The 13,911-nt window shown below is 44.3% G+C and overlaps 1 protein-coding gene across 8 annotated transcripts in view; it reads right to left on the bottom strand.

Annotated features, from left to right (window-relative positions):
• The window catches only part of SBF2 (SET binding factor 2), a 651,649-nt gene that overhangs the window by 332,587 nt on the left and 305,151 nt on the right, over positions 1-13,911 (bottom strand). For all 8 annotated transcript variants that reach the window (XM_006129315.4, XM_025187865.2, XM_006129312.4 and 5 more), the window contains one exon: positions 3,814-3,919. In XM_006129315.4, coding sequence (XP_006129377.1) covers positions 3,814-3,919 — 106 coding nt within the window. The remainder of the gene's footprint in view (positions 1-3,813; positions 3,920-13,911) is intronic.

Here is a 13,911-nt window from a genome sequence, read left to right as displayed (position 1 = left end):
GTTGCAGGGAGGATATACGCTGACCTGGTAGCAAGATAACCCACCACTTTAATGGTCATGTGCTGGAATGCAGTGGAGTCAGATGGGGATACGTTTCACAATCCCCTGCCACTCTGCCTCCCCACTGTAGGTCTTGAGACCACTGCTAATTAATAGCACTTCTCTGCTTGAGGGTTAGCCCTACAGGCTGCTTGTCAGCACTCCTATGCCTAAGAGACAGTACTACGGATTGCTTACCAGCACCTCCCTGCTTGAGGACTAGCACTACAGACTGCCTGCTGGCACTCCCCTATTTAAGGGACAATGCTGTAAGACTGTTTACCAGCATTCTAAGAAACGGAGCTAGTTCCCAGGGTGACCAGCAGGAGACGCCACAGCAGTGACTCTGACACTGCTACAAACTCCTAGGGACACAGTGTACCTTAGTGACTTACACAGACCAAGAATCTGTAGACCTAACCCCAAGACTGAATATACAGTCTCATGAGATGCATTGAGTTGTCAGGTCTGCGTTAGAGTTCTTTAGTTTTTAAAAAGGCAGACCAATAGGAGCTAAGGGAGAGCTTCACTTTTCTTCAAAGGACATAAGATTGCCATCCTGACATCCTATGGAATAGATTCTCTCTTGCAGGGTAGAAGCAGTCTGTTACCTGAACAAGATGAGATCCAGATGGCAAGTAGGTAAGAAACCCTTTCCTGGAGGAGTGCAGAGCAATCTCCTATAGGGAAAAACTTCCTGATTTTCCTGGAACTTTTAAAACACTATTGTTCAATTTGAAGGACAGGCAAAGTTTGAGGTAACATACACATTCCTGTTATCAGTTATTGAAAACACAGTGCTAACATGTTAGTCATACAGACCAAACAATCAGTGTTCTGGTATGATGAGAAAAAAGGAAGTCTTCTAAGAAAAAATTGAATATAATGTAGGGTTTTTTCCCCCCGAGATAACATGAATCTCTTTGGTAACAGTCATAAGATATATCCTTTTTAAAAATACATCCTCCTTAAAATGCTTGTAAAATGCTGTTACAAAAGATTACACAAATAAACAAGATGAAAACCAGTAAAAGATGCAAATAAAAAATTAAAGTAGATAAAAACTCAATAGATGTTTACATTTATGGGCAAAAATGCCTATATTTTGATATCACCATTTATTTAACAAAGGTATGCAACAATCTGCTTCAGATTTGTTTAGATATAGGAAAATATTGATGTGTCATTCCTAGTGCTCCTAAGACTATGAAAATTCAATAACCAGAGCACCTACTTACATTTACTTGATGGTAAACATGGAAATATAAGAATGCATGAAAGTGCTCTGAAGTCAGTGAAATATATAAGTGACTATTTCAGAAACCAAACACAAGCAAGCGTGCCTATCAAAGGTGATATTATAAAGGAGGTGTAAAGTTTCACTCAAGGAACAGATCCTGGGGTTTATTTAGTGCAGCCATAAAAAGCTTACTTTGGTACTCTCCCAAACCAAGGGCTGCTGTGCATAGGGAGGATCCTGCAGCATACCTTCAGGCAGGGGTTTTCAAACTCTGGGTCATGGCTAGCCACAGGATGGCCATGAGACACTTTGTTTACCTGTACCTCCACACATATCGGCAATCGCACTTCTGTTGGTCGTGGCTCGCCATTCCCGGCCATTGGGAGCGGTGGGAAGCAGTGTGGACTAGGTATGTAAGGGAACTTCAGGCGGGTTTTGGGCTCTGCTGATCAACTTCTTTCCTTCCTCCCCATGCCTCCTGAGGCCTGCAGTCTAGGTCTAAGGCAGGCTCCCCACTTGCCCTTCTTCCAAGGGCACAGCCACCCTGCAGTAGCCCCTAGGGCTATGTCTAGATTACAGGGGGTTTTCAGGAAAAAAGTAGCCTTTTTTCGAAAAAACTTCACCTGCATCTAGACTGCCACCATGTTCTTTTGAAATTAAATGGAAAGAATGGGGCAGTTTTTTCGACAGCAGTAAACCTAATTTTACGAGGAAGAATGCCTTTTTTTCGAAAAAGCTCTTTAAAAAAAAAAGGCGTTCTTTACCACAAGCAGGGTTTTTTCAAAAGAGAGCATCCAGATTGCCTGGGTGCTCTCTTTCAAAAAAGCAGATCACTTTTTTGAAAGAGTTGTGGCTGTCTAGATGATCTCTTTCGAAAGACGCATGTGGTCTAGACGTATCCTAAGTGCAGGGATGACCAGGGAGTCTCCATGCATTGCTTTTCCCTGTGTGCTGGCTCTGTAACTCCCATTGGCCAGGAACCATGACCAATGGGAACTGCAGGAGCAGTGCTTGCTGGCACAAGGAGAGCACATAAAGCCTCCCTAGGGGCCACAGGGATCTGACGGCAGCTTCTGGGGGCCACAATAAGCGCTGCTGGGATCCTGCACACCACCCCTGCCTCAACTTGGAATCCTCTCCCACAAACTCACCCCAGAGCACTTGTACCCTCCTGCATGCCAACCAAGAGCCCCCTCATTCATGGGCCCACCCCTGGGCCCATCCCCCAGGCAAAGCCCTCTCCCGCACCCACACCCTAATTCTCTGCCTCAGTCTTGTGAAAGTAAGTGAGGGTGGGACAGAACGAGTGACAGAGAGAGGAGAGATGGAGTAAAGCGGGATCTGCACCTTGGAGAAGGGGCAGAAGGTCCTGAAACATTTTGAAACAAAATGGGGGTCCTCCTCAGATTGATGAAGTTTGAGAACAGCTGCTGTAGTGTACGTTTTTCAAGGTTACTAGTTAAGACTTTTTGTACTGGTGGATTTCCCATAAGACTCTCACTTAGACTATCCTTACACATATTTTTCCTTTCAGTGGCATATTCCAAAGGAGGGCAAGTGTCTCAGAATGATTTTTCCAAGTGCTCAGGCTCTTCTTTCTTCTCCTCCTCTTCAGTAACAATAATTCTATTTGTATCCATTTTCATTCTATGTTTAAAATGTGGTCTCACATCCCACATGTATCCCGAGGCCCTGTCGTTGTTGATGACATGCCCAGAGGCTCAGAAATTTAGAGAGCAGATTTACAGATTTCTTCTAGCTCCTAAACACACACCCAATTTAGGAATCTATTTGCAGTTGATATTTCTGTAGCAAAGGCGGGAGAAGCAAAATGGCTAGTGTCAGGAGTGGCCTGCTGACTGAGGTGGGATTCGTTTAAGATACTGTGCTCCTTCTCATCCAATTTGGAACCAAAGAAAAGCAAATTAGCCAGCAGTTCTTTGAATTTCCACTACATGCATCTGATGAAGTGGCTCTTTGCCCACGAAAGCTTACGCTCCAATAAATCTGTTAGTCTATAAGGTGCCAGAGGACTCCTCATTGTTTATGCAGCTCTTTGTGATTACTACTGTAACAAGCTAGAGGGACATTAGTAACAAGTTCTATTGAGTCTTGTCAACCTTTTAATGGGAATGTGAGGTGGCTTTTCAATTCATTTTAAGTATTACTAGTTTCAAAATTATCCTCTTTGGATATGAAGAGGACTGCTATGGTGGCCAGGAAGAAAATTCTTCATATAATACAGTTGTAATGAAACATAGCCAGGTTTAGTACAATCTACAGCAGGTTTGCAAGTATTGCATAATGCTAGAGAAAAATTCCAAAAATGGGATGTAGCAAAAGGAGGTTTATATAAAGTCAGAGTATAGTTACCAGATGTCCTACTTATAAGGACAGTCCCAATATTTGGGGCTTTGTCTTATATAGTATCATAGCATTAAGGCAATCTTTTTTGATCCCTTACCAAATATGACTGAATTAAATGAGAATATCTCATTTTGTAAAATATTATAACAAACTGAGAATAGACTTACCCAATTGCTGAAAAAGAAGGGCCACACTTGTATTGGTAACAGGAAGGCTATCATGTAAAGGGGTTTGTATCAGTTGTTTGTCTCCTGCTCCCAATGAAAACAATTTCTGTAGACAGAAATATTTTGGAACATACTTTAAACAATTTTATATATTTTTTATAGATTTACTATATATTTTAAACTCTTAATTAGGCCAAGCATATAGTAGAAAATGTTAAATTGTTATTTGTGTATTTTAATCTCAAAGATATTATTATCATTTCTTTTACAGACTGAAATTTTAATCTATATTGGAAATTGATGTCCTCTGTTGAGGTTGGCAGTGACTTTAATGGAACAGCAGTTAGATCTAGGGTTGTCAGGTGTCCAGTATTCACCCGGACAGTAGGTATTTTTGACTCCTGTCCAATAAAAAAATTCAGAGAATACCGGACACCTGAGATGTCTGGTATTTTCTGAAATTTTCCCTGGCCAGGAGGCGAAAATTCAGGGCACCTGGCAACCCTACAAACACTCAGTGCCCAGCCTCCCCCTCCCCCGAACTTCCCCCGGCCTCAAACACCCCCCGATCCCAGCCCCCATGCTTACCTGGTTCCGCAAGGCTGCCAGCACAAAATGGCTGCCAGCCAAAAGACCTAGGGGAAGCAATGCTTTCCGCTCCCCTGTTCCCTCACTCTTAAAGAGGACATGCTGTTTTATTTAAAATTTGTTTTTTGGCTTAATAAAGTTTGGAGTCCTTTTTCTTTTTTGCTCAATAACTTTGGTCCCCCTCCCCCTTTTTCCCTTCAACAGAATGGTGTTTTTCTGGGGGGAGGGGGAGGGGAGAGAGGTGGTTCGGTATTTTTGTTTCAAGCATCTGGCAACCCTAGTTAGATCATAAGCATCTCCAGACCAAGTACCACTCCACAATTCTAGCGTTTGACCAGCATTAGTCTCTTCATTCAAAGAAGATGATAATGGTTAACAATTATAATGGTATCCTTTGGATTAAATTATTTCAGCATTATTTAAACTTAAAAAAACCTTAATTTTTCATTTTAATACACTTTTAAAAACAATGTGGTAATCATGTAACTAAAAGATGTCTAAAAATGGAGAATTAAAATAAGGACAATGGAATGATAGTTTGAATGTGCAAGGTGACAACTTACACCCCATAAGAAAGATCCTAATTGAATTGTTCAAATATTATCAATTGGTTTCCAGGAAGATATGCAACACCATGAAAAACATTACAGAACAGGAAAGAACAGAGTAAAAATAGTTTAAAAAGTACTGGCAGCAGAACAACAGCAGTGGGCAATCTGCTTGCCACACACAGCCATTTGGGTAATCCACTGGCAAGCTGGGAGACATTTTGCTGACATTGATCATGTGCAGACACGGCTCCCCACAGCTCCCATGGGTCACGGTTCACCATTCCCGGCCAATGGGAACTGCCAGAAGAGGCACGGGTTGTGGAAACATGCTGGCCACCACGTTTCACAGGACCCATAGGCCAGGAAAAGTAAACTGTGGCCCATGTGAGAATTGCAAGAGACCATGCCTACGGACGGTCAAAGTCAGCAAACTGTCTCTCAGCTGGCCAGTAGATTACCCTGAAGGGCCACAGATTGCTCACCCCACTGGACTAAGATGTTTAGTTAATAACAAAGAAGTGAAATAACTCTGAAATTTGGATTACCAGGTCACAAAATTTGTGAAAATTATAAAATAAGGAAAGCTATAATCACAGATTACTTTATCATCTGTTTCAGAAACTATTTAAGGTCTGCTATTTACGAGTGTGTTTTAAAACTGAGATTCGTTTCCTTCAGTGGTTTAAATAAAAACAACAGAAAAACATCAGCTTGTTTATCATAATGACTCTACTAATCATATTTATTACCATTTCATACCATTCATCTTCCATGGGTTTTGATACAACCCCTGTGTTACAAAAATTGGCTCCATAGTAAGACATAACTTATGCCCAACATCCTTCCTACAGTAAAATTCACAGTTATAAGTGTCATTCAAAGTTCAATTGATACAAGCAATGCTTACACCTGAACTTCTGAAATGTCAGCTTTAGTCAGAAGTCAAAATAATAGACATCATCATATCAAGCTTCTTATATCAGACCGAGACAAAATACATCTGAAATACATTATCTACTCTTCTGTTAAAATTGGTAGTAATTATTCTCTTGGTATGCAAAGCAATTTATTGCTGGAATTCTACCTATGTTCCTGTCTACAATATTTAAAGCCTAGAAAAACAAATATAGCAAAGTGGAGTGAAGACATAATTCTGTCCTCAAAAGCTTAGCACAGCTTTTACTTTCCTAACTAAAAGCAGACTGCATTCACAACATACCATTTCAATGGTTCATATCATCAGCTATGATACAAAATTCATATGCTAACCTTTTTAATTTACATCTGAAGTGTAGTGCTCATTTGTTCAGTCTAATAATACAAGCGTTAAAGTCTTATGTACAGCTAAGTCCATCTTTCTAAATATTTTAATAGCCCTCTAACATTTAATGAGACTGTAGATAGTGGAAAAGATTTGATTTGCCTCCAAGTAAACTCGTAGCGAGTCAAACATATACATCTGAATTTTACTTATTCTGTGCTTGTGTTTAAAAAATAGAGAACTAAAGTGTAAATCCAAAAGTTTGTTTGAAACATAACATTACCATACATAATAGCAAGAGGAAAATTCCTATGGTAGATAATTTCTTGAGAATTTACAGCACAAACCTCATTACCTTTTCAATGGTTTCTAATTTGATATTGTTACTTCAAACTAATTGACATTTTACCTCTCCGAAGGAGTTAAAAATGGTTTCTTACCTGTTCTGTATATTTTCTTTGAGGTATGGTTCACATGTGTATTTCACTCAGGTGTGCATCTTGTAACCTGGAGCCAGAGCAGTACCTGTCAGGGTGGCACATGTGCCATACACTTCCTCTTAGCCCTTTCTAAGGCAATTTAAGAGCTGCACCACCACCATCTTTCACAGTTCTTTGGTACCAGACTATATAGTTTAATACCCCAGTGCAAAAGGAACAGAAAAGGAGCCAAGGACTATCTGTATAAACTACATCTTAAAGAAAAGAGGTACAGAAGTGGTAAATAACAGACTTTTTTTCTTTGAGTGGTTCATATCTGTATTCCACTCAGGTGACTCCCAAGCGGTTCAGGTCTATCTGAAGTCTATCTGAATAGCACAATAAAATTGTTTTTCCAAAGTTTGCATCAGCTCTGGAAATGGGCATGATGCTGAATCAAAGACAATGCAACAGATGTTATGACCAGAATAGAAAAGTCCTGTAAGATGGCCAAATAGATAGTTTGTGTTCTTGTGAAATGGGCAAGGAAGTCTTTCCATGTGGGAAAGTTCTGCTGCCCTGTAGGCTTTCAAAATGCATGCTATAATCAATGGGGGGGGGGGGGAGGGGAAACCTCAGATGCGGTCCCCTGCTGGCCTGGATACAGACCTCGAGGTTCAGGATCTATCTCCCTCTCCCCGGCATTGGAGAGTCTGTGCTGGTGCTCCAACCTTTGTGTTGCTCCGCTGCGGGGCTGGAAGCACACAAAAACTACTAGGCTGGGTCCTCTAGGCTCTGGTGTGGAAGGGGAATGTGAAGGGTGTCTCTCTCATCAGTGAGGGTGGGGTTGTTGTTTTTTTGCTTCTCACTTGTGTGTGAAGGCCAACTGATTCTTCTGTGGGTCAGTGGCTCCCGATTCATAAAAGGCTCCCAACTCCTGCTATAATCTATCAGAGATAACCTGTGCTGAAACTGCTTGATCTTTGATTCTATCATAAGAAGAAACAAACAGGCAAGGAGAGATGCTTGAAACAGCTTCATTCTATCTGAACAGAATGCTAGTGTTCATCTAATGTATGAAAACACTTTTAGCCTTGGTGGAGTGTGGCTCTGAAAAGATACAGATAAGTATATTATTTGTACTAGATAAAAGTATTGAAATTCTTCCATTTTTCTGGCTCTCATTGTTGCACTGAAAAAAGTTATTTTCTGAGGAAGTTGAACTAGAGAGCAATTAGCTAGAGACTCAAATGGAGGGCCCATAAAGGCTATTAGCACTATGTTTAAGTCCCACCTAGTAACTGCATTCTTTGTAGGGGGATAGAGAGGAATAATACCTTTGAGAAATCTGTCCCTTAGAGAACACTGGCTTTTTCTCAATTGGTGGATGAACTGCTTAAATCATAGCTAAGTAGAACCAAAGTGAATTATGCAAAAGACCCGAAGACTAGAGGTGCAATTAAAGAATGTCCAGAATCTTAGCGACCTATTGTTGTACACCTCTATCAGCTGACCAGATTGAAAAATATTTCCAGTTACCAAGGCAGTCAGACCTTTCTACTACTTGTGCATCATAGCAAATACAATTATTGATTGGGTGCCACCTCCGGGGATGAGCCTCAGCACTCTATTGTTCAGGGACAACTTGTGATTATAGAAAAAGATTATAGAAAAAGAACCTGCTGAGATAACGTGAACAGCCTCAGGGATGATGCTGGCCTTGAGGCAAAACTAACAGGTTCATCACTTTGAACGGAGTTCATTTATGCCAGGCTCTCCCCTGCCTATTCACACAATACATCACTGTCCATGAGACTCTGAACTGAAAGGTCTGTGATGTGGGGAAGGAATAACCAATGACCTATTGCTGTGTCCATAACTAGTAGACTCACAAGTTATGAGCCCCCAATCTGTTTTCAAAGCATCTGGAACTATGATCCTGATTGGAGGTGGATAAGCAAAGAGGAACACATATGCTGTTCTGACCCATTGTGACAGGGCGCTTGCCCTGCACTGGCCCTTTAAGGGCAAAAACCCAGCCCTGAGAGAGGGCTGAGTGTGAAGCCCCAGCTGAGGCAGTTCTGGCTAATCAGGGCCCATCTGGGGACTATATAGAGAAGGGCTCCTGGAGGGAGGAAGAAGCTCATTCTTGCTCTGGCTAGAGAGCAGGAGGGACCTGGCTGCCTGGGAAGCAGGAAACTTCCTGGAGGTAGAGCTGTGCTGGAGAAGGAAAGCAGGCTTGGGGAAGCTCTGGCCAAGCAAGCCCCCAGGCTGCAAGGCCTGAAGCTACAGGGGCTGTGAGGGGCAGCCATGGTAAGCAAAGGAAGCAGGTCCACACCCCTTTGCCAGTGATGAGTGGCCATTACAGACTGAGGTTTGTCCCTGAGGCAGGGGCTAGATGGAGACTGGCAATGGGTGACTGTGGCAAGGTGGGTACAGGGGAACTGGGTGTTCCCTGGGAGAAGAACTGGGTGCCCCTTGGGAGGGGGGGACCCTGGAGTGCACAGTTGGGTAAACAACACCCCCGGACGGGGTGCAGAGAGACTGGAGTGGGCACGGTTAGAGGGCAGTGTCCTGAAGAGGATGCCGTGGTCAAAGAGTGACTCGAGTCTGCACTTGAGGGAAGAGTGAGAACACGGGGAGACACCAGCTAGAGGGGGGCATCCAGTTAGCAGGCGAGCTAATTCCCAGGACTGCCGGCTAGAAGCACCATGGTGGTGGGTCTGCCCCGTGACACCCATCCACCAGTCTAGGGACTTGGGGGAAACTCTAGCCCTGGGGCCAGCAACCTATGGTTCACAAGCCAAATACCCTGAGCCCCCCATCCTCTGCCCCAAATTCAGCACTCCCACCCTCTGCCATGAGCCCCTCCTGTACTCCCCACACCGAAACCTCTGTCCTGACCCCTGCATTCTTCTATGGATCTTTGTTGACCACTTGTTCTGAATTTTGATTTAGTTTGGGTCTGGTATGAAAAGGTTGTCAACCCCTGTTCTAGCCCATCAGTTCAATGGGTGGAAATTTGGTCGGTAGATAGACTTTATCCTACTGTGACTGCATAGGCATGGCTTTGCATAGAAAAGTGTGTAAGCAGATCAAGACTACATGGACTAAAACAGATCTAAATCAGACACACAGATTTGGCAGATTACTTGAGACCTCCACAGGGAGAAAGGCCATCAGTTTTGTAGAACTGAGTAGTGCCCCAATAAACATGATTTTTGTGTTGAAAGCACCATGGACTTTCTCCTCTTCATCCGCAGGCCAAGACAATGAAAAAGACAGGTAACATGGACATGACCAAGAACTTGGCTTTCAGAGATGCCCTGTACTATTTGTCCAGGTAATGGAAGATATGAATCCCTTTCCACAAATGAGTGGCCACTACTGCCCTGCACTTGGAAAATTGCAAGGCACTGAGGATAGTGAGAAGAGAAGCACCCTTTGCTGATAAAGTGACTACCAACTACAAATCAGGATCTTCCTGTGGCTTAGTAATGCCAGAATGGGCATTGTCTCAATGACCTGATTACCGGCATCCTACTTCAAAGAGATTTTAACACAAGACTTCAAAGAGAAGCCTCTGAACTGTCATTCATGCTTAAATTTGACACTTTACTAATGGGCTTTAAAGATGCTAATTATCTTACTCATTACAAAAATTGCTTCCCCAATTATCACCTCTAATATCATTCTCTCAAACATTAACCTCACCCCTCACCCCCCGGCTACTCTACACTGGCCCCTTTTCCGGAAGAGGCATGTAAATTTCACCTATCGTAGTAGGGAAATCCGCGGGGGATTTAAATATCCCCCGCGGCATTTAAATAAAAATGTCGGCCGCTTTTTTCCGGCTTTTAAAAAAGCCGGAAAAGAGCGTCTACACTGGCCCCGATCCTCCGGAAAAAGCGCCCTTTTCCGGAGGCTCTTATTCCTACTTTGAAGTAGGAAAAAAGCGGCGGACATTTTTATTTAAATGCCGCGGGGGATATTTAAATCCCCCGCGGATTTCCCTACTACGATAGGTGAAATTTACATGCCCCTTCCGGAAAAGGGGCCAGTGTAGACATAGCCCCCCTGTTCTAAAATCTGATTTGTCTATTTTATATGTGTTCACTTTTTTTTATTGTATCCCTTTGGTATATATGGTCATTCCAATTTTCTTCCACAATTTGATCTGGGAAGTGGGTCTAGCCCACAAAAGCTCATCACCTAATAGACCATCTTCTTAGTCTTTAAAGTGCTGCATAGTCCTGTCTTTTGTTCCTGTGGCTTCATAGCATAGCCAAATGAAACTAGGTATCATGAAAACTGAGAACAGCACACTAGCTGTAACAATCTAGGGAGGGAAGGAGTGATTCCAAAGTAAAAGGAAGTTACTCCTTTGTGCAGTAAAGACTGTGCTTCGAGGTGTGTCCCTGTGGGTGCTCCACTGTTGGTAACAGGTCATCCCTGGAGCCACAGTTCAGAGTTTTTTCCCCAGCAGTTTACTGCTGGGCCATGCATATGCAGGAGGCAACTCACGCCATTGGCAGTTTGACAGCTGCCTTGTGCCCTTCAGTTCCTCCATTGTGCCTGAATATACGTAATTCTGAGCAAAGGTAAGGGAGGGTGGGTTGTGGAGCACCCACAAGGACACACACCTCGAAGAACAGTCATTACTGCACGAAGTGAGTAATTTCCTTTTCTTCTTCGGGTGATGTCCCCACTGTTGGTGACTACAAAGCAGTGCCCACTATGGATTGTGGGAATTGAAGTTACTGCCTAATGGCAGAGGATAAGACTGCTGTAGCCACTGCTGTATCACCTGCTAGTTGCGGCATGATGGCACAATGCCTGGCTAAGGTATATTCAGATGACCAGGTGGCTGCACATCAATGTCATTCCCTACGCTCTGACCTTACTCCTCCTCCACAGACTTAATCGTGGTGGGAATAGTGAGAGATGGTGAGGGTAGAGGGAGCCTTTTGAGGAGGTAGCCGGTTCTATGGCATGGCATCTACAGGGTGCCCACTGCTCCCATGGAGCTCAACAGGAAGGGTAGTGGGAGGGGGGCAGGAAGTGCCATTTGGGATACCACGGTGTGTGGCATGGTCTGTTGTTGTAGTGATAGTACTGTCAAGATGCAGTTGGGGGGACTGTTGTGAAGAGAAAAAAATCCTCTGATGATAACACTGAAACCCCTCATGCGGTGATGGAAATCTAGCATAGCCCCTGCATAAATGAAGGGAAGGGGCACCGAGGAAGGCTCCTTCAAAGGGGGGAAGTGTAAAGATACACCATTGGTCCCCCGTGTCGGTAAATTGGGGTTACTGGTGGCTAGGTCTATATTGTGCAGGCGCACTGATGGCTGCCCCCTTAATGGTGCCTCTGAGGCATGAGTGCCACGTGAGGATGATGGCCTGTCATTGGGTGGTGCTGGAGTCTTATGGGACCGCTTGGCAGGTGGCTCCCCGGCTCCTTCCCAGTGCCATGCTTATAAGTGCTGTTGGAGGCAGTGCCGATGTGTGGCGGCGCAGTTTTTCCGGTGCTGATAGTGAGCGTGCTGGCCCCACTTCCGTTCTAGGGATCACGGTCACTGTGCCTGTGGTGGGTGCTGGCACTACAGTCGTAGTGGTGTTCGGCACATCTCCTCTTGGGACACTGGGGGACAGCGTAGGAGGCAATGACCTTGAGGGGGAAGGCTTCCTGCCCCGACTTTTACTGAGGCTAACAGGCACCTCTGTCTCAGGATCTCCCATAGAGTGTGTCAACTGAGCTTTCTCTGAAGGCTGCAGTGCCTTTTCAAAGAGTATCATCCGGAGCTGCAGCTCCCGGTCCTTTCTGGCTCTGGCTGACAGGCTGCGGCAGTGGTCACATTTCTGAGGTGAGTGTGACTTACCCAGGCACTGTATGCAGAAGCTATGCCTGTCCCACATAGGCAAAGGCTCCTTACATTGTTGACACTTCTTAAAAGGTGTCATGCTGAGGAGATAGCAGAAGCTGCCTTGGGGGAGGGGGGGCGGAGCAACCGAAGGCTATAATTAGCTCCCCGCTGTTAACAGCTGATAAGCAGGAGCCTGTGTTCCCACCTGGCTTCTCCTTATCCTTTTTTCTTTTCTTTCATCTCTCTCTCTGTGCCTGGAAGAAGGGAGAGAGGGAGAGAAGGGCAGCTAGCTGAGGAGAAGTGGAGCAGCCACTTATGAAGCGTTCTAACTGGACCAAAAAGAAAAAAAAATCTAAATTTTTTTGGGGGGGTCAATTTTATCAGGACTAAAAAAGAGGGTAAATTCTGAGGCAAAAATTGAAAGAAACAAGCGCTATTCTAAGGGAATGTCTCTGAGGAAAGAGACAACTGAGGAGCTCCGTCTGCGACCAAGGGTGGCAAGAAATGAACTGAAGGGGAGGGGTCGGGCTGCACGCGAGGCAGCTGTCAAACCGCCAATGGAGTGAGCTGCCTCCTGCGCATGCGCAGCCCGACAGTAAACTGCTAGGGAAAAAGCTCCGAAATGCGGCTCCTGGGATGACCCGTCACCAACAGTGGAGCCCCCACGAGGACATCACCCGAAGAAGAACTAAGCAAAACCTCACATACTAGATAAGCTTATTGAGATTACAGAGATCCAGAATGGGTCTCTGACCCCCTTTTCCTTTGGGGAATCAAGAAAGCACCAAGTGTAAAATTTATTGTCTCTATGTTTTAGGGCAATTACCCCTATGGGCCCTGATCCAAGAAAAGTCTCAACTTCTCAGAGAACAGACTTGTAAGACTGGTCTCTGAAAAGGAATGGGTGATAGATATGAATAGGACAGAATATTCCAGACTCACTGGCTATGTCTACACTGGCATGATCTTATGCAAGAACTCTTTTGCGGAAGAGTTCTTGTGCAAAAAGTCTTCCAGAAGAGAGTGTCTACACTGGCATGTGCGTTTGCATAAGAGATGTGCTTTTGTGCAAGAGCATCCATGCCAGTGTAGACGCTCTCTTGCGCAAGAAAGCTCTGATGGCCATTTTAACCATAGGGCTTTCTTGCGCAAGAAATTCATGTCGCCTGTCTACTCTGGCCTTTTGCACAAGAACAGTTGTGTAAGAGGGCTTATGCCTGAGCGGTAGCATCAGAGTTCTTGCACAAGAAGCACTGATTTCATACATTAGAATGTCAGTTTACTTGCGCAAGAACTCGCGGCCAGTGTAGACAGGTAGCAAGTTTTTGCACAAAAGCGGACGCTTTTGCGCAAGATCGCACCAATGTAGACACAGCCACTATGCTTATTTATTGCTGGTTGTAGTGTCCCACA

Source organism: Pelodiscus sinensis, chromosome 4 (genome assembly GCF_049634645.1).
Source record: "Pelodiscus sinensis isolate JC-2024 chromosome 4, ASM4963464v1, whole genome shotgun sequence".
Classification (NCBI taxonomy): Eukaryota; Metazoa; Chordata; order Testudines; family Trionychidae; genus Pelodiscus; species Pelodiscus sinensis.
The sequence above is the reverse complement of the archived record's forward strand: the minus strand, read 5'-3'. Positions and strand labels throughout refer to the sequence as shown.